The sequence below is a fragment of the Hemitrygon akajei genome, chromosome 1 (genome assembly GCF_048418815.1).
Source record: "Hemitrygon akajei chromosome 1, sHemAka1.3, whole genome shotgun sequence".
NCBI lineage: Eukaryota > Metazoa > Chordata > Chondrichthyes > Myliobatiformes > Dasyatidae > Hemitrygon > Hemitrygon akajei.
In genome coordinates, this window is record NC_133124.1 from 36,592,476 (window position 1) to 36,613,933 (window position 21,458).

At 38.2% G+C, this 21,458-nt stretch overlaps 1 protein-coding gene across 5 annotated transcripts in view; it reads right to left on the reverse strand.

Annotated features, from left to right (window-relative positions):
- Positions 1–21,458, reverse strand: part of cspp1a (centrosome and spindle pole associated protein 1a) — a 154,596-nt gene that overhangs the window by 97,001 nt on the left and 36,137 nt on the right. For all 5 annotated transcript variants that reach the window (XM_073040986.1, XM_073040996.1, XM_073040978.1 and 2 more), the window contains exons 6-10: positions 20,790–20,888; positions 19,353–19,546; positions 13,732–13,824; positions 11,125–11,226; positions 8,902–8,996 (exon numbers count right to left, since the gene is read on the reverse strand). In XM_073040986.1, coding sequence (XP_072897087.1) covers positions 8,902–8,996; positions 11,125–11,226; positions 13,732–13,824; positions 19,353–19,546; positions 20,790–20,888 — 583 coding nt within the window. The remainder of the gene's footprint in view (positions 1–8,901; positions 8,997–11,124; positions 11,227–13,731; positions 13,825–19,352; positions 19,547–20,789; positions 20,889–21,458) is intronic.

The following is a 21,458-nucleotide window of genomic DNA, read 5'->3' on the forward strand; positions in this document are numbered from 1 at the left end:
GTGAAAAACCAATCAGAGGAAAGATCAAGGGGTTGGGGAGGGGAAGCAGGGAGGGGATAGGCAGGGGAGGTGAAGAAGGAATGTAAGGGAAAAGTGAGGAGGCCATGTATGGACATATCTGAATGGGAATGTGAAGGAGAGTTTAAGTGGGTGGCAACCGGGAGATCCTGTCTGTTGTGGCCGTCTGCCACAACAGTTAGTAGGGTAGATACTCACTACTAATTCAACTCTTAATAGTTCATGTCTTCAGATTTCTAATCATTGCTGCATTTCTCTCTTTGTCTGCATCTGCATCAGCCACGCCTCATTCTAGCACAGCACTTGTTTTCAAATTTTCTTTTTTTAAAAAAAAATATCAGGAAACCTTGTTTTCATCCTTCCACAGGGAGAGCTTTCTAACATTACATCTTTGGGTTTAATTAACCTGGGTTAAACCCTCCCCCTTTGAAAGAGTGAGCAGCTTCAAGTTCCTCAGTGTCAAGATCGCTGAGGATCTAATCAATGTAGTTATAAAGAAGGCAAGACAGTGGCTATACTTTATTAGGAGTTTGAAGAGATTTGGCATGTCGACAAATATACTCAAAAACGTCTATAGATGTACCGTGGAGAGCATTCTGACAGGCTGCAGGTATGGAGGAGCTGTAGAAGGACCGAAAGAAGCTGTAGAAGGTTGGAAATCTAGTCAGCTCCATCTTGGGCACTAGCCTACAAAGTACCCAGGACATCTTTAAGGAGCAGTGTCTCAGAAAGGCAGCGTCCATTATTAAGGACCTCCAGCATCCAGGGCATGCCCTTTTCTCACTGTTACCATCAGGTGGGAGACACAGAAGCCTGAAGGCACACATTCAGCAATTCAGGAACAGCTTCTTCCCCACTGCCATCCAATTCCTAAATGGACATTGAAGCTTTGGATACTACCTCACTTTTTAAAAAAATATATAGTATTTTTGTTTTTTGCACATTATTAAAAATCTATTCAATACATGTAATTGATTTACTTATTTATTATTATGTTTTATTTTTTTCTCTCTCTGCTAGATTATGTATTGCATTGAACTGCTGCTGCTAAGTTAACAAATTTCACATCACATGCCAGTGATAATAAATCTGGTTCTGATTCTGATTCTGATTATGCAAGTCTCTTTGTATATGGCTACAGGTGGCACTGTAAAGGGTTTGGGGTTTTCTTCATATGTGAAATCTGGAAGAGAGTCTACAATAGCTGATCTCAGAGCTTTGAAAAGGGACTAAAATACTGTCACTAAAGAATTTACTAGCTCAAGATATGTTAGAGTTCCAGGTTTTTCTCTGCGTCTAGAAGACCTTCTGAGTTCAGGCTCTTGTTTGTGAGAATTTTCATTTATCATGTCTTTTCCAGTCAACCCTTCATCACGTGTCTCTTTTTCTTGTCAAATCTGAAACACATTTGGGATTGACAAAATTTCCAGATTTCTGCCATAAGGTGGTATACACCAATTACACATCTCATTTGTTGTGGAAATTGATTCCTACAGTGGATTCCTCTGTATCAGGTAAGTATCTTGCATTTCTTTGGGATTCTAGCACTGGGTCTGCTACTGGAATGGTTGTAAATGGCTGGCTTAGGTTGGAACCCACAGTTCTTCTGTGTAACTGTTCACAAGTTTCTCAATCCTTAGACGGTTCATTTACAATGTCAAGTCTTGATCTGATGAAATAAACCTCATCAGAGTCAATTGAATTTTCTTTCTCATCAACCGACCGTTCATTCTTAGTATTGCGAATTAGAAACATAGAAAACCTACAGCACAATACAGGCCCTGCTAGGCTCCATGTACCTATCCAGGAGTCACAAAAAGGACCCCATCATATCCGCCTCTACCACCATCGCCGGCAGCCCATTCCACACACTCACCACACTACACAAAAAAAAACTTACCCCTAACATCTCCTCTGTATCTACTTCCAAGCACCATAAAACTGTGCCCTCTCATGATAGCCATTTCAGCCCTGGGAAAAAGCCTCTGACGATACACACGATCAATCCCCCTCATCATCTTATAGACCTCTATCAGGTTACATTTCATCCTCCTTCACTCCAAGGAGAAAAGGCCAAGTTCACTCAACCTATTCTCATAAGACATGCTCCCCAATCCAAGCAACATCCTTGTAAATCTCCACTGCACCCTTTTTATGGTTTCCACTTCCTTCCTGTAGTGAGGTGACCAGAACTGAGCAAAGTACTCCAAGTGGGGTCTGACCAGGGTCCTATATAACTGTAACATTACCTCTTGGCTCTTAAACTAAATGCCACAGTTGATGATGGCCAATGCACCGTATATCTTTTTAACCACACAGTCAACCTGCGCAGTAGCTTTAAGTGTCCTATGGACTCGGGGCCCCAAGATCTCTCTGATCCTCCACACTGCCAAGATACTGCCTCTAATACTATATTCTGCCATCATATTTTACCTATCAAAATTAACCACGTCACACTTACCTGGGTTGAACTCCATCTGCCACTTCTCAGCCCAGTTTTGCATCCTATCAATGTCCCGCTGTAACCTCTGACAGCCCTCCACACTATTCACAACACCTCCAACCTTTGGGTCATTAGCAAATTTACTAACCTATCCCTCCACTTCCTCATCCAGGTCATTTATAAAAATCACGAAGAGAAGGGGTCCCAGAACAGATCCCTGAGGCATTCTACTGGTGACCAACCTCCATGCAGAATATGACCCGTCTACAACCACTCTTTGACTTCTGTGGGCAAGCCAATTCTGGATCCACAAAGCAAGGTCCCCTTGGATCCCATGCCTCCTTACTTTCTCAATTAGCCTTGCATGGGGTACCTTATCAAATGCCTTGCTGAAATCCATACACACTACATCTACTGCTCTACCTTCATCAATGTGTTTATAGTCACATCCTCAAAAAATTCAATCAGGCTCATAAGGCATAACCTGCTTTTGACAAAGACATGCTGACTATTCCAAATCATATTATGCCTCTCCAAATGTTCATAAATCCTGCCTCTCAGAATCTTTTCCATCAGCTTACCAGCCACTGAAGTAAGACTCACTGGTCTATAATTTCCTGGGCTATCTCTACTCCCTTTATTGAATAAGGAAACAACATCTGCGACCCTCCAGTCCTCTGGAACCTCTCCCGTCCCCATTGATGATGCAAAAGATCATTGCTAGAGACTCAGCAATCTCCTCTCTCGCCTCCCACAGTAGCCTGGGGTACATCTCATCTGGTCCTGGAGACTTATCCAACTTGATGCTTTCCAAAAGCTCCAGCACATCCTCTTTCTTAATGTCTATTTGCTCAAGCTTTTCAATCCACTGTAAGTCATCCCTACAATCACCAAGATCCTTTTCCGTAGTTCATTAAGTACCTCTACTATCTCCTCCGGTTCCATACACACTTCTCCACTGTCACACTTGATTGGTCCTATTCTGTCACTTCTTATCCTCTTGCTCTTCTCATACTTGTAGAATGCCTTGAGGTTTTCTTTAATCCTGCTCACCAAGGCCTTCTCATGGCCCCTTCTGGCTCTCCTAATTTCTTTCTAAAGCTCCTTCCTGCTTGCCTTATAATCTTCTAGATCTCTATCATTACCTAGTTTTTTTGAACCTTTTGCTGTTTTTCTTTTCTTCTTGTCTAGATTTTCAACAGCCTTTGTATACCACAGTCCCTGTACCCTACCATCCTTTCCCTGTCTCCCTGTTGTACCTATGCAGAATGCCACGCAAATATCCCCTGAATATTTGCCACATTTCTGCTGTACATTTCCCTGAGAACATCTGTTCCCAATTTATGCTTCCAGGTTTTTGCCTGCTAGCTTCATATTTCCCCTTACTCCAATTAAACGCCTTCCTAACTTGTCTGTTCCTATCCCAATTCAATGCTATGGTAAAGGAGATAAAATTGTGATCACTATCTCCAAAATGCTCTCCCACTGAGAGACCTGACATCTGACCAGGTTTATTTCCCAATACCAGATCAAGTACAGCCTCTCCTCTTGTAGGCTTATCTACATATTGTGTCAGGAAACCTTCCTGAACACACCTAACAAACTCCACCCCATCTAAACCCCTTGCTCTAGAGAGATGCCAATCAATATTTGGAAAATCAAAATCTCCTACCATGACCACCCTGTTATTATTACACCTTTTTAGGATCTGTCTCCCTATCTGCTCCTCGATGTTCCTGTTACCATTGGATGGTCTATAACAAAAAACACCCAGTAGAGTTATTGAACCCTTCCTGTTTCTAACTTCCACCCACAGAGACTCAGTGGACTATCCCTCATGACTTCCTCCTTTTCTGCAGCTGTGACACTATCTTTGATCAACAGTGCCACACCCCCACCTCTTTTGCCTCCCTCCCTGCCCTTTCTGAAACATCTGAAGCCTGGCACTCTAAGTAACCATTCCTGCCCCTGAGCCATCCAAGTCTCTGTAATGGCCACAACATCATAGCTCCAAGTACTGATCCATGCTCTAAGCTCATGTTCATGATGCTTCTTGCATTAAAATTATCACATCTCAAACCATCAGTCTGAGCGTATCCCTTCTTGATCACCTGCCTTTCCTTCCTCTTACACTGTCTCCAAGCTTTCCCTATTTGTGAGCCAACCACCCCTTCCTCCGTCTCTTCAGTTCGATTCCCACTCCGCAGCAATTCTAGTTTAAACTCTCCCCAATAGCCTTGGCAAACCTCCCTGCCAGGACATTGTTCCTCTTGGATTCAAGTGCAACCCATCCTTTTTGTACAGGTCACGCCTGCCCCAAAAGAGGTCCCAATGATCCAGAAATCTGAATCCCTGCCCCCTGCTCTAATCCCTCAGCCATGCATTTATCCTCCACCTCACACTATTCTTATACTCACTGTTGCTTGGCACAGGCAGTAATCCCGAGATTACTACCTTTGAGGTCCTGCTTCTCAACTTCCTTCCTAACACCCTGTAGTCTGTTTCCAGGACCTCCTCCCTTTTCCTACCCATGTCATTGGTACCAATATGTACCATGACCTCTGGCTATTCACCTTCCCACTTCAGGATATCGTGGATGCAATCAGAAACATCCCAGACCCACTAGGCAGTGTCTCCCTTTTATTCTTGTACATTCCCCTGCTATTTAACTCAAGATTGGTGCTTCAGTTACAGCCACTGATAGGCCATGTAAAACAGACAAATGCTCGCAAAGCTCCCTTTTTAAGTAACCGCCACCGACCTGCGAGAAATCCCTCTTGGTAAAGCTCTGCTGACCACACTGATAGGCCACATTGTGTACTTGTGAATAGGGACAGGAGGAAGTTGTTCCTTGTCTTCAGAAGGAAGAAATCCACAAGGCAGCAATAGGTTCCTATGCAATGTTCGTATGGGCCCACACTGGTTCTCAAGACGTACCTTGTAAACAGGTACCAGCTTGACTCACCACTACATAGACTACATCTTCCCATTTATCAGCAAGCTTGTTTTTACCTCGTAGATGCACATTCCTTCTTAGTATTCAGTTTCCTTCTTTCCATTCTGAAGCTGTCATATCTTTATCATATCTGATCTTGTTTCAGTCTGCCATTTTCTGTGAGTTCCCCATAGCTATTTTGAAGTTTTCCTCAAGATGAGATTTCAAATTTTATACATACTGAGAAAGTCATGTACCATGTTTGTCTTTCACAGGGTAGTCCGAAAGCTAAGTCAACTGGAACTCTGAGTTATAGTCCGAACATCAATTCATACGGACTAAAGCCAGTCATCTCATTCCTAGTACAATTATAAGCATGGACTAGTGATTTAACAAATTCTCATCAGTGACGTTTATCTTTTCTCTCCAGGGTTAAGAAGGTCCTGTTAAACCTCTCGACAGGATTTTGTTACGAATCCCGTAACTGTGTGACTTACCAGCAAAGATAGAGACGTCCGTTGAAGTCTGATGATACTATTTTTAACAGTATTTATTAGTAAAAATACACAAAAATATCAATGCAAATATACAGATAATATACATCGTCAATACTAAACCTAAAAGTGCGGGTATAATAATAATCAATAAGAAATAAGCTCTATCGTTGTCTAGGGGATAATGAATTGTCCGATGGAAATATAAAGTTCGCTGCAATTCACACAAGCTGCCGTCTTTTTGGTTGTCGCTGTGTTGCAATTGTTGGAGAGAGAGAGAGAGAAAGAGAATGGGAACATTTACCGCTACGGGTTTTGCCAACCTTCCTTTATGATTTCGATCCGTCAGGTGTCTCGTTGTCGTGGCCGTTCAATTGTGACCTCTCCTTTAGCTAAACCGTTCTTCCGTGATGAGCCCGCCACCCAGGCAAGGGAGGACGCACATGAGCTCTCACCGGCTCTTGCTATAAAACGCTGTCCCTGGATCTCTAGCGTTTCTCCTGGTGCGTCTAAAGGGGTGTTCCCCAGACCCCTCTTTTATCCTCACTCACGGGGTCTCAGATGTCAATCAGGTTGGGATGATGCAATCCCTCAACCAGACCACTCTGGTTGTCCCCTGAGGGGTTTCAATGAATAATACAGTACTCAATACACAATTCCTTCTCCAAGAGACAATAAGCAGTAATCAGTGGTTCCGTTACGCTTATGTCAGGAGACATTCCAAATCTTGTGTATTCTGCGTCTCCCTCTCTCATGATGTGTATCTCTCTCATTTCCTGGGTTTCAGACCTGAAATAATAGCGATCTTGCGATTCTCAAAAAGGAGGGGGCGACTTTGTACCCTTCGGCCCCTCAGAGTTGCTCCATCTTCGTAACAGTTTCCTCTATGATGATATGGTGTAGTTCTGACTTTTTGAATTCCAGCTATCTCACACAATTGTTTAATTAAGTGGAATTCAAATTCAGGCCCTCTATTGCTGTGTAGGTGCTCGGAATACCCATAATGCGAGATAAATTCTCCCATAGGCACTTTGCAGCCATCTTGGTTTTTTGGTTAGGTGTAGGAATAAACAAAACATTCCCATCTAGACCATGCCAAACTATAAATCTCCCTAGTTCCATCGACCTGCAACCAGACCATACACCTCCATACCCCTACCATCCATATACCTGTCCAAATTTTCTTAAATGTTGAAATCGAACCTGCATTCACCACTTCTGATGGCAGCTCGCCCCACACTCCCACCACCCTCTGTGGGTTTAGGTTTCTGAAGAAGTTCCCGCTCATGTTCCCCTTAAACCTTCACCTTTCATTCTTAACCCATGACCTCTAGTTCTAGTGTCACCCAACCTCAATGGAAAAATTATCAGTGAGATTTCCTGATATTCCCAATTTCAGAATGCAATGCTGGCCAATATTAATTTACATGTATCCTTTGCCCACTCTATCCCTTCATACCCATAGAGCTCCAATCCTATACACATCCAGTTCCTTGACCTTCTCTTTCTCCAATCAGAACCATTGATTTTAACGGTCATCAATCCCCACCTCTGGCAATGATTGTTCCAGTGATCAACCACACTCTCACTGATTCCATTGGTCACATTCTGCCAGTCCAGATACAGGTACCTCTCTAATACCTCAAATACCTCTAATGCATCCCACCAAAAATATCACAAGTGACACTTGTAAATTCTCCACCACATGTACAAATCTTTCCCAACCACACAACTGCTAATCCTGATACCTTTAATTTTGGCATTAATTCTGCTGGTCCCAATTCCAACACTGCAACCTTTAACAATTCTGATGTCCTAATGTTCCATCCTCATGAAAATACATTTGTGCTCATACAGATCTGACCTCCATGGCTCCATCTCCATCTTCAGCAACTTAGGATTGCATATTGAGTCCCCCTCTACACATCAAGAATGCCAGCCTTTTGAAGGAATTATCACAACATTCTAATTTTTAAAAGTCCGCTTTCATTGGAAATGTAGGCATGAACATTTGTGATTAAAAAAAACAAAATGCAAGAAAAAAAGATACTAAATGTCTTACTCTAATGCAATTAACCCCAACTTATAATCCCTTCTAGTTTTTGTCTATTGTTTGTCACTAATCAAATATAGAATGTTGTAAATAAAGCCAAAAAGAAATTGTCCTGAGATCGATAATTGGATTAAAAATAATGTATCATAAACATTGTACATGTATGTGCTTAAGACATATATGGAATGATATATTTGTGTTGGTGTTACCAATCACCAACATTACATTTTAGCAATGCAGTTAAATAGTTAATAACTAAACAGGATGGAGTTAAAATTACTCAATGCAGGTTACAATTTTGTCTTGTGGATAGTAACCAAATACTTCCTTGTGACACCCACCCAAACCCCCTACAGAAGGAATGCAGCATATGTAATTGGGAAAAGATGACAACTGAAAATGCACTGTGCATAATCATAAACCATTTCCTGACTAGAATGTTCATATAATTTAAGCCATTTTACATACATTTAGTAGTAATTATAAAACATGGGGAAATTAATAGATGATGCCTTTTCACCATTTGGAAAGTTTCAGGGAGAACACTGGGCCAGAACTTATGCCAGCAACACACTACACATACTTGTTTCTGTCCCAAATATCAAATGTGAACTTACTTTTTGCAGATTTCACTGTTGTGAATCTGTGCCATGAAGAATGCCCCTTCTTAAACTGCAACACATTGTATATCAGCAGGACAGTGCCTGCCTTCTTTTGCTCCGTGGAGAGAGGGAAGGGGGAGGGTAACCAGAACATCAGCAGCAAAAAGTCTAACACAACCATCATGGACATACAGTTGTCAAATACACTAGAATTGTTAAAGTGCCTCAAATTATATGTTTTTTTTCATATAGATACACTGAGAAAAATTGCTTAATTCCTGCTTTAGAAATACTACTTCTTAATAAGTTTGCAACCAACATATTAGTTTATAAAATTTAATAAATTTCTGACTTACCTAATAATAAACCAGTACCAAATATGGCATCATCTTTCACTAAAGCAGACTTGGAGCGTTCTCTTGGTGAATCATGTACTTCATTTATTAAATATCTATTGGAATCGAAAAATGTTAAGACTATGACAGAGATATTATTACCAGATGACAAGCCATAATTAAAAAATGTAATTGCCCCCATTATAGATGCAAAACTAAAAATAATAAATCTTTCTTCCTCTGATTAAACACAAAAAACTGTTTGATATAAATAGCAAAGTACATATACATATAACACCACTTATTTGCTACATATAACACCACTACTGTGCCACGTCAATGATTTTTGAGACCACCTGGTGAAGGAAGCCATTGAAATAAAACAGAGGAAAGGAATTTTAACAAAGATGAAGGTCTCGTTCTACACAAGAACTGGAATTTAACTGTAAATAAGTTAGGATAGTGGAAACCTGATGCGATGAGGACTAACCAATCGGGAATGATGGACAATGGGGGTATATATAACACTGGACAGGACATGCCCAGGCATCATCCCCGATGAAAACGGCAAAGTTTGTCATTGAAACATCGATTAAAGTCAATAGCTGTACCTGGCTAAAAGCCCAAGAAGAGTTTATTTGTCAAATACACCAGGAAAGCACTAGATCCTTTTTCATATGACACCATGGTAGTGTAGCAGTTGGCACGATGCTATTACTGCTTGGGACATTCCAGAGATTAGAGTTCAATTCTGGCACCATTTTGTAAGAAATCTCTGTACACCTTCCCACAGAATGTGCGGGGTTTTTCCCTGGTGCTCCGGTTTTCTCTCACAGTCCAAAGACGTACTGGGCAGGTTAATTGGTCATTGTAAATTGTCCTGTGATTAGATTAGGGTTAATCAGGGTCCAGGAGTTGCTGGGACAGCATGGCTCAAAGGTCCTACTCCTCAGTATACTATTAAATTAATTAACTAATTAAACTACACCATCTATGCTCATCTGAGGAAAGACAGATCTTAGGTTTTACAACTTATCCAAAAGGGATAATAACAAAATGGCAGAAAAATAAAAGTTTCTCTGCAGCCTTGATTGATAGTCTAGATGGGCATGTAGATAAAAATATGCAATTCATTTCCACAAAACACAATAGATTCTAGTGCATCTTATTAAGTTAAAGTTATTTTTAAAACTGATAATAGTTTTGCTGGACAGGGATACAATTCTCCCAAGTTCTAAAGCTTTAAGAACTACTGCCTGTAAATACAACATTAAAAGATGGCTAAGAAATGCAGAACATTGATTTTCTCTCTATTTTTGACATGACAAATGTGTACTTTTCTGCTGTACACTCATTTACGTTATACACAAGCCTTTAGCTACATAGAGTTCTCATTAATTGAATACGTTTTCTATGAAGCATGGAGAACTACCAGCGTAAATTTTTAAATCACCTCTCATTAACCTGAACGTATCTGAAGTTGGTGATCCTAATTTACAAAAAATCTTAATTTACACAAAATCCAAAGGATTTATTGGTCAAGGCATAGAATATGACAGCAAATAGATCATACTAAAAGTCAGAAAACCTAAGTAGGAGTCACAGCTTGAGCACCACACAGAGATTAAATCACCAAAATATAGCAAAAATATGAAAGGACTTGAAAGGATGTTACCAAGACTGGAGAAGTATAGTTATAAGAAAAGACTATGTAGACTGGATTTGTTTTCTCTGGGAAAATAAAGACTGAGAAGTTCAAATAAGGTGAATTAAAATGTCAGACACCTATACAAGGTGAATTAAAATGTGAAACACCTAGACAAGGTAAACAGAAAAAAAAACATTACCTTCAGCATAGAGGTCACTGAGGAATAGATCCATTAATTTGGAAAAGGAGAAAAAAATACACAATGAGGCAATGGCCTCAAAGGCACTCATCACATTTAGAAATGTATTTGAACGAGTGCTTCAACTAAATAATTGACAAGGTTATGAACCAAGAGCGGGACTTGGCCAAGGACCCCTTTTGACTGTAAACTTACTACTGTCCTGTGATATAAATTTTTATGATTCTAATGAAGAACTTTGAAAGCTCTCTTATACTTCTCAATGCTGATCGAGACAAGACAAGGCAGCAAAAAAGAAAAACAAGTATAAAAGGAGTTGGCTTGTTTGGCTCTTAGGAAGATACTTGCTGAATACCTTGCTAAGAATTACAAAAACACAATATAATGGATGTTTTACCTAGATTTTTCTGTGGCTGAAACAGGACGTCTTCTGTATTCTTTCTTATATTCATCTTGAATGTACAGTGGTAGCTCCTGATCATACCGCTCTTTGTACTGCCTGTAGTAAAATTAAATAATTCTGTATTGATTTAATAGATTACAGGCTCCCATACAGCAGAAAAATTTTGGTGGTGAATTAAATGAAGAATGCTTAAGTAATTCCATACTTCTCTGCAGACTTTACCTTTACAGTTTTCTGCCAAACACCATTGCTAGTCCTTTCACATCTTGGTTGCGCTTTGATAAATAAATGTCTGAGTGGAACTCAAGCTATGATTACTAGTTATGTTCTGAATTTTATTATGACCTCCCTGCTCTAAGCCTTGGCTAATGAATTTAAAGAATTGCAGCTGAAAATCAGCTCCAGAAATAGTAATCAACTTGCTTTAGGAGTGTAATGAATTCCAATGACTGAACCATCACAAAAAGTGAACGAGATAAACATAGTTATTTTAACTCCAGCACATTGTGAAACTGGTGAAATTGTTTCAATACACAAGAAATCAAAACATATATTCCAAGTGATTACTTGGTGTCTGCTTCACACTTCCAGGTGTTTTTGCAGTCAGACTAATTCATGCATAATTTAAATTTACATCCAAGTAATTATACTCAATTACTATTAATCAAAATGTAAATATATAGCCTGCAGAAAAGTATGGAATACAACAATCTTGGGATTTATATTCTAAATTACCTATGAAAATTTTGAATTACTGTCAATTTCACAGGCATTGACAATGGATGTATCAAGTTAATTGCACCACAGTTTGTACATTATTTATTGCATTGAAATCGGTACTTCCTGAACATGGAACAGTGGAACATAGGAACAGACCCTTCAGCCAACAAGGTTCCTGCCAAAAAAGTCGAATTAAACTCAATCTCTTCTGCCTGCATATGGTCTATATCCCTCCTCTATATCCCTCACAGCAGGCAGTGAAGAAAGCTAATGGCATGCTGGCCTTTATAACAAGAGGAATTGAGTATAGGAGTAAAGAGGTCCTTCTGCAGCTGTACAGGGCCCTGGGGAGACCACACCTGGAGTATTGTGTGTAGTTTTGGTCTCCAAATTTGAGGAAGGATATTCTTGCTATTGAGGGAGTGCAGCGTAGGTTCACAAGGTTAATTCCCGGAATGGCGGGACTGTCATATGTTGAAAGATTGGAGCGACTGGGCTTGTATACATTGGAATTTAGAAGGATGAGAGGGGATCTGATTGAAACATATAAGATTATTAAGGGATTGGACACGCTGGAGGCAGGAAGCATGTTCCCGCTGATGGGTGAGTCCAGAACTAGAGGCCACAGTTTAAGAATAAGGGGTAGGCCATTTAGAACACAGATGCAGAAAAACTTTTTCACCCAGAGAGTGGTGGATATGTGGAATGCTCTGCCCCAGAAGGCAGTGGAGGCCAAGTCTCTGGATGCATTCAAGAGAGAGTTAGATAGAGCTCTTATAGATAGTGGGGTCAAGGGATAAAGGGAGAGGGCAGGAACGGGGTACTGATTGTGTATGATCAGCCATGATCACAGTGAATGGTGGTGCTGGCTAGAAGGGCCGAATGGCCTACTCCTGCACGTACTGTCTATTATCTATTTCCCTGCACATTCAGGTATTTATCTTAAAGCTTCTTCAATGTCACTAACGTATCTGCTTCCACTACCACCTTTGGCAGTTTCAGGCACCTACCAGTCTGCGTAAAGAAAATTTGCCCTGCAAATCTCTTTTAATCTTTCCCCCCCTGCCTCATCTTAGTATTTGACATTTTTATCATTGGCAAATGATTCTGACTACCTTCCCTCTCATAATTAAAAAAATTCTGTCTCTCCTCAGCTGCTGATGCTCCAGAGAAAACAAACAAGTTTGTACAAACTCTTACAGCTTATACCATCTAAACTGGACACCATCCAGCATAGGTTCTGCCACTTTTTAGTTTAGTTTTGGATTGCCCATCAACTCCATCTGTCCATAAGCTGCCTCCACCATGCCACCTTGTGAAACTTTTGTAGATCTAATGTCTTGATCCTCTTAAAATTTAACACTATTTTTGGAGAACTACAAAAATTAGTAATTTCAGTAATTGGGTTAGTTTTGAAATCAACTTGGTAAAAACTACTCTTTGTCTGTATACAGTATTCCATTTGTAAAATGTAGACCAAAACTCTCCACACTACTCTGCAACCAAACCAGTGTTCTATTCAATTTTGATGCAACTTCCTTGCTTTTTAGTACTACACCACTGGAAAGTATGACTGGAAAATATATAAGCATTGTAGGACATCCAGATGTATGCAGCAAGAGCTAATTGAACAATGGACGTGGACTACAAGTCAAAATTAAAAGGACAGGATTTTATAAACAAATTATAGCAGAAATCCCACGGACTCTCAAAAGGGTACAAAGAAATTTGTAGTTGTTAATAGTGAACTAGAAGTAAAATCAGAGTACATGGAAAGTGTTTGATCAACTTAGTTAGGAAGTGGGAGACAATAAAGATTATGCAACATAAAGAGAAACAAGAATCTCAAAATTATATCAATATCTTTAAAGCATTATTCACCTGTATTCATTTTTCAATCTCTGAAAGTACTTGCTTGAATCTGGAAAATTATTTTCATAATCCCCTGATCTTTCTGTTTGTGTCTGTACATTTCTGGAATGGAATAATCTATAGTTCAAATAGTTTGAAATTTTGTTTAACTGCAAATATGATTGGCATATTAATAAAGATCAAATCAAATTCAATTTTAACTATCATTCAACGATACATGAATACAGCTTTCCTCTGGAGCCAAGGCACAAAACATACACAGTATATGAATCAAAATAGCAAGCAAAGAAAAGATATATATTTAGCGTAAAACGACATGTCCTGCAGATTGATGGTGCAGCTCTCGGCAGTGCACAGCCACTGCAATTCCACCGATCAAACACAACAGTGCTAAAATTGGGTGCCATGATAACATAGCAGTCAGCACTATGCTATTACAGCTCAAGGCATTCCAAAGTTTGCAGTTTTGCTTTCTCAATGATCTTTTTTGTATTATATTATTATTGTATGTTTATTTTTGCATTGTATTAATTTTTTTATTTTGGTTTGGGTTTTTTTTTATTTGTAGTGTTGTAGAAAATGCATAAAAAACCAATAATAAAAAAAAACCAAAGTTTGCAGTTCAATTCCAGCAGCATACTGTAAGGAATCTCTGTACTCTATTCCCGGTGGAATGCACAAGTTTTCCCCAAGTGTTCCAATTTCCTCCCACAGTCCAAAGATGTACCAGGAAGGTTAATTGGTCTCTTTATAAATTGTCCCATGATTAGGTTATGATTAATTAGGGTTGTGGGATTGCTGGGGTGGCGCACTCCACACTGTATCATTAAATAAATAAACATCCACTCTGGCAAAAAAAAATCTTTCACCGACATTAGATGTCAGAGAAGTTGATAAAAATAACACTCTCTCTTTTAATCTGACCTTCTTTTCCATTCTTTTATTTTGCCTACGTAAGACATTTGGCACTAAGTTAGATATAAATAAGATGTACTGTAAAGTGCATTCTGACTGATTTCATCACTGCATAGCATGGAGGCTCCATACCATGATCAAAAAAAGCTGCAGAGGTTTGTAGACAGGATCAAAAAAAAGCTGCAGAGGTTTGTAGACTCAGCCAGCTTCATCATGGGTACTAACCTCCCCACCATTGAGGAAATCTTAAAAAAGCAGTGGCTCAAAGCGGCAGCATCAATCATTAGGAACCCTCACCATCCAGAACATGCCCTCTTCTCAGAAAGGAGGTATAGGAGTTTAAGAAAGCACTGTCATGTTATACGAATAGCTCCTTTCCCTCCACCATCAGATTTTGGAAAGGTTCATGAATCCATAAACACTCTCACTATTTAGTTCTCTTTTTTCCTACTATTTATTTTTATGTGTTTCACTTTGTAACTTATAGTAACTTTTTATGTAGTCACTGTACGGCTGCCAAAAAACAAATTTCATGACATACAGTACTGTGTCTTAAGCAACATGTAAAAAAAATTTGTAAAGCCAAGATGATTTCAAAAATTATGAAATGAAAAATTTTTAAATGTCAAACAAATTACTATAAAGAGCAGTAACCAGTAAAAACTAAATCAAATCAATATTTGATGTGACCAGCCTTTGCCTTTAAAACTTCATCAATTCTCTTAGGTACACCGTCAGGCAGTTTTAGAATGGAATAATCTATAGTTGAAGAAAACTGGCTGGTAGGTTATTCCAAGTATCTTGGAGAACTTACCACAGTTCTCTGCTGAACTTGGTTGGTCTCACTTGCTTTTGTCTCTCCAGGTAATCGCGCACAGCCTCAAAGATGTTGAGATCAGTGCTCTGTGGAGGGAATACCATCTGTTGTAGAACATCTTGTCCTTCTTTTTGCTGAAAATAGTTCTTCATGACCTTGGTCATGTATTTGGGACCATTGTCCTGCTGTAGAATGAAACTGAGACCGATCAGATGCCTCCCTGATGGTATTGCATGACGGATCAGAATCTGCTTATACTTCTCTACACTGAGGATTCCATTAACACTAACCAGATCACCAATTCCATTTGCAGAAATGCTGTCCCAAGCCTGCGGGAAACCTCCACTGTGTTCACTGTTGGCTACAGACATTCATGTAGTGCTTTCCAGCTCTTCTACAAACAAATTGCTTCCTGAGCCAAAAAACTTCAAATTTTGATTCATCAGTCCAGAGCACTCCAGTCCTTCTATTTTTGTGTATAGGTGAATCTCCTGGCTTTGTTTCCACTTCAGAGGAACGGCCTTTTGGAAGCAACTCCTCCATGAAGACCGTTACTGACAAGACATCTCCGGACTGTAGAGGGGTGTACTTGGGTTCCAGTAGTTTCTATGAGTTCAGAGCAGATAGCAGTATTGTATCTCTTCCAAGGAAGGGATGTGTCTGATGTATCTATCATCTGCTGCGCTCAGTTTCTGTGGCTGATCACTGTGTTTCTGGTCTTCAGCTTTGCCCCTTTCTTTGTGCATCTTCAGAAGAGCATGGACAGCACATCTTGAAACTCTTGCCTGCTGCGAAATATCTGCTTGGGAAAGACATTGCTGATGCAGGATGATCACCTTGTGTCTAGTTTCTATACTCGCCTTGCCATGGTGAAAGAATTGATGATTTGAAGGCTAAACTCTCACATTTACCACACCCTCACCTTTTAGGTTGGTTGTCCTTCACCCAGTTTGATTCCTTCTACATCATTTCTGTTTCAGCTCAATAGTTTAGTTCATTCAACTCATTATGTCATTGATCACTAACATCCTGTTTGGTTTTTTTTTTGTTTAATCATACATAGGGGTATATACCAACAAAGTAATAAAGTTTTTATTTGAAAAGTGGTCTACTACTTAATATAACCACACACACAAAATGCTGGTGGAACACAGCAGGCCAGGCAGCATCTATAGGGAGAAGCGCTGTCGAGGTTTCGGGCCGAGACCCTTCGCCAGGACTAACCGAAAGGAAAGATAGTATCCTTTCGATTAGTCCTGACGAAGGGTCTCAGCCCGAAACGTCAACAGCGCTTCTCCCTATAGATGCTGCCTGGCCTGCTGTGTTCCACCAGCATTTTGTGTGTGTTGTTGTTTGAATTTCCAGCATCTGCAGATTTCCTCGTGTTGCTCTACTACTTAATATGTTACTTTCTTTAACGAAATACAAAAAAGTTCTCCATAACATTCATTTTCCAAAAAATTAAATATTTCAAAATCTAAAATTTGCTCTTTTCTACTGACACACACTAATGCAGAAGATAAAAAAAATCAAAAACAAAATTTATATAAGAAATCTAGGGTGCCTAAGATTTTTTCACAGTACTGTATGTCAGTAATAATGAACCTGATTCTGATATTCAATTTACACTTCCTAATTAGGACTGAATATTACAGCAATTATTCTTTAACTGATCAGCTAAAGCAATTTAACTGTTGCATAGATTACAGATCCCCTTGTAAAATTCATAACCTTATCTCAATTTCCCATAACTATGAAAGCCAACAAATGTTGAGAGCCAACAATAGTAAATGATATGCTACAAAACCTGGGCTATGATAATTGAAAAAGAAAAAGGCAAGATTTTAAATGGGAAATGAATCATCATTGAGGCCTGGATACAGTCATTACCTATCCTCTTACCATTTGGTCTTGACTCCTCATGAGTAAAATTACAGAAGTTAAAATTACAAAAATATTACACAGCACACAATTTCAGTTTGCAATGAAAATGGGTAAAGGTGAGAAAGCTTCAATAAGGAAAGAGTGTAATAGAGTAATTCATTCTCTACTTTCCACTCAGTCGCATCTTCCTTCTCATTCTTTTCTCCACTACACTTTCCCCTACCTCTTAAACATTTCCACAGCAGGATTGTTAACATTTCCATTTCCACAGGTGCTGCCCAGTTTGCCAGGTTTTCCTATAATCACCAACTAATCACAGATAAGAAATCTGAATATTTGACGGCAGGTAGTTTGCAGACTGCCCTTTAAAAAGCAGAAACCTGATTTAAATCCAATTCAAACATGTTGGAAATCTTTAATGCCCAAATCCTGTTTTCCTATCTGAATCACCTGTTACTTTTGAGCCTGCCCTTGCCTGGCTGGTTATGAATTGAGTCCACAAAGCTTGCTCATCATCACAGTTTTTCTACTCCTATTACCGCAATTTTTGGTTTACCAATGATGGACTCACTTCATTTATCTTCTTCCGCTTGTCGAATGATTGCATTTCTTACACTAATGGCTAGAAGATCTATTTTGTTGAATTGGAAGGAAATTAATCCTCCTACTGTATTTCATTGGTTTTCTCAAACTATGTTATGTTTAAATTTAGAAAAAATTAGAAGTGATGTATTTGACACTTCTACTAAATTTGAAAAGATATGGAGACCATTTATTCAATATTTTCATATGATGTTCCAGGCCTATTTGATTTTTCAGTTTTGATTTCATATATGTCAAGAGGATTGGAGTTGACGACACTGATGATTTTGTATTTTTGTGAGATATTACAAACAGCCTTTTTTTTCTTTCTCTTTTTTCTTTTTTCTTTTTTGTTTTTTTTCTTCTTTTAGTTATTAGATTTTTAGATTAGTTTTTTTTGCAATGATTTTTTTTCTTTTTTCCTTTTTCTTATTTCTTTTTATTTTATATTATGATACACCTAGGTTTGCCTTGTCTGTTTGTATATTGTATCATTTACGATGTGGGAATACTTATTTATACTGTAATCGTTGTTCTTGTAATCTTTTATAGTTAGTTGAAATATGTACGTTTGTAATCCCATTATCTATGTACCAATTTTATTTTGTTGTTATTAATAATGATAATAAAAAGATGGAAAAAGAAAGAAAGAATTTTTTTTACTCCTTGTCAGGAACCCAAACTAAACTTGGTATGTTAAAATAGAAATGATTAACTCTACCACACCAAAATAAATCTCAAAAAATAGGCAAGTGATCAAGACCAACTGACACACACAAAATGCTGGTAGAACGCAGCAGGCCAGGCAGCATCTATAGGAAGAAGCACTGTCGACGTTTTGGGCCGAGATCCTTGAAGATGCTGCCTGGCCTGCTGCGTTCCACCAGCATTTTGTGTGTGTTGCTTGAATTTCCAGCATCTGCAGATTTCCTCGTGTTTGCGAGACCAAGTGAAGTGATTTTGAATTGCCCCAAAATTCTCTTGTTACAAAAAGTAACTATTTACTTTTAATATAACTAGAAATTGTTTAACCAGGTAACTTACGGCAGGATGACAGTTATAACTGGAAGTAAAAGCTGGCTTAAAATCTTTCTTCATTCAAGGTTCTAAAATGTCTGATTAAATCTAATGACCAAACATCAAAAAGCAGAACAGCCTATCAAAGTGTTCATTCCTTGAAACCAATGGAAATATCACAAATGAAATCTGACTTGATGGAAAGAAAATGATTTTAAAAGGTAATGATTCTATTTGAGCAGATATAAATCTAAAATTTGTTATTTTAAATAAACAATTCATACAAGCTGTTTTAAAGATGATTTTAAATGAAGTATTTTCAACAAAACCATACATCAAAATTACCAAAATGTGTTCAATAATCAATACAGCTCATTATTAATTTAGTCTACAAATGCTTTATTAATACTATTACCTTCGATGACCAACCTCAGGATCATCAGAACTGCGATATCTATCCTCTTCCTGACGCTTTTTATTCAACAACTTTTCGTAGGCCTCCATTGTACGTGCATCATTCTTATAAGAAACAGATTCATGTGGTTGTTGACCAGATCTTAAGTGACGTGCAGCCTGAAATCCGGATTCATCCGAAGGATCAATATTTTCCTTATAGTATTAGTTAGAATTTTAAAAGGAATTAGTTAGTACCCAAATAAATTTCACAAGTAGCTGTAAAAGTTAAAAATGCACTTATAAAACATATTACAATTAAATGTATTTTCTATCTTTGGATATAAATAATGACAATAAGTAGGCATTTTTTTCCAAACATTAACAGTAAATAAAAACTGGCAGACAAAACACAAATGAGAAACAGTTATGAGGGGTGGTAAGTAAGATAGAAGCATTATATGGAATTCAAACAGAGGCACTGACAGCTTGCATTCAAACAACATTTTCAGTAAAGAAACTATAACATACAATACAATTAAAAGGTCTATGGTCAACTATATAAAACAGCAGTAGTAAATCTCTGACTTCTAGACTGAAGGGAGTTCATTGCTGCTCTCTTTGGCATTAAAAGTGGATGCATTTGGTATATAGGGTATAATTAAAAGTTTACATATAACATACAATTAAAACTTTAACTGAGCAGTGCAGTAGCCGATTTCAAAAGGACAGGTCATAATGGTTAATTAGGCAAGTCAAATTTAATACACAAAAAGAAGAAGAGATGCAGTGTGAAAGACAAAATGATAGACAAGGTAAATAGTGTAATTTTAAAGAGGGTGAAGTGGAGACTATGAATTCATAAGATCAAATCTTTGAAGGCTGAGTGTCCTGACTTCAATTCCGATAACCATAATAACCCTAAATGAAGAAGGTTTAAAACCTTGCAAAGAGTCCAGAAGAAATTTATGACACGACCACCCAAAATAGAGAATTTGAGTTCTAATGGAAATTAAGTTTAGGATTAGAAAAACTGAGATCATTCTTTTTTAAACAAAGGTGGTAATGGGAATATTTGATAGAAATGTTATGAATTTTGTGGGTTTTGACAGATGAATACAGGGAGAATGATAAAAGAGACATTTACTGGGGGAATATGGACTAACAGTAAAGGCAGCAACTAATGATTTGAAATCCAATGCCTGAAAGGGATATGCAGGCAGATTTAATTGTAAGCTTCAAAAAGGGAATTTGCATTGCATTAGGTGAGAGGAAGGTAGTAAGATTTACTTGGATCTTTCATTTAAAGAACTAACACAGGTACAAAGGGCAGAACATCCTGTAAGATTTTTAAAACACAATTTAGTTAGGACAGCATTAACTATATTTTTGATTTGGCATTAATGCTGCTTAATTATCAGTACTACTTTCATTTCATTTCAGAAGAAAAAAATGTCACCTTTGGAATCCACCTGCCATCTCTTCTTAATTGCTCATATTTATCTTGTTCTCTTAATAATTCATTGTATTCTTGGTTTCTTTCCATTCTCAATCTGTCCTGAAATTAATGGCAAACTGTGTATTACTGCAACAGGGTAATGTATAACAAGCAATATAAATTGAATCTCTGCAATTTCAGAATCAGCATTTCATAGTCACGGGTAAGTTAGGGAAATAAAAAATCAGAACAGTTCAATATAATAAAAGGGAATAACATTTGAAAAAGCTTTTGTACAGCTACATTTAAAATATGTTCAGTTTTAGTCCTCTGGAAATAGAAATTGAGAAGATTTAGAATAAGGTCCTGGTGATCTAACAGAAAAGGTCCCAGGAATGAATGACTTCTACACAGAGTAGAATTTCTCCATTTATGAAATTGAGAAAATGAAACCAAGGTGATCCTACTTAACTGAATTAAATATCTCTACTACAATAACTGCTAAAAACTAGGAATGTCAACATAAAACAAAAAAATCCATGAACTGACCATTTCATAGTCATGTCTCTGAATTATGAAATAAAAAGTAGTTTCCATGTGACTATTTATCTGCTATATTCAGTTTTAGATCCTCACCCAGAATTTTATACACATGTTAAAACTCACATACACTCTTCATAATTCTACACC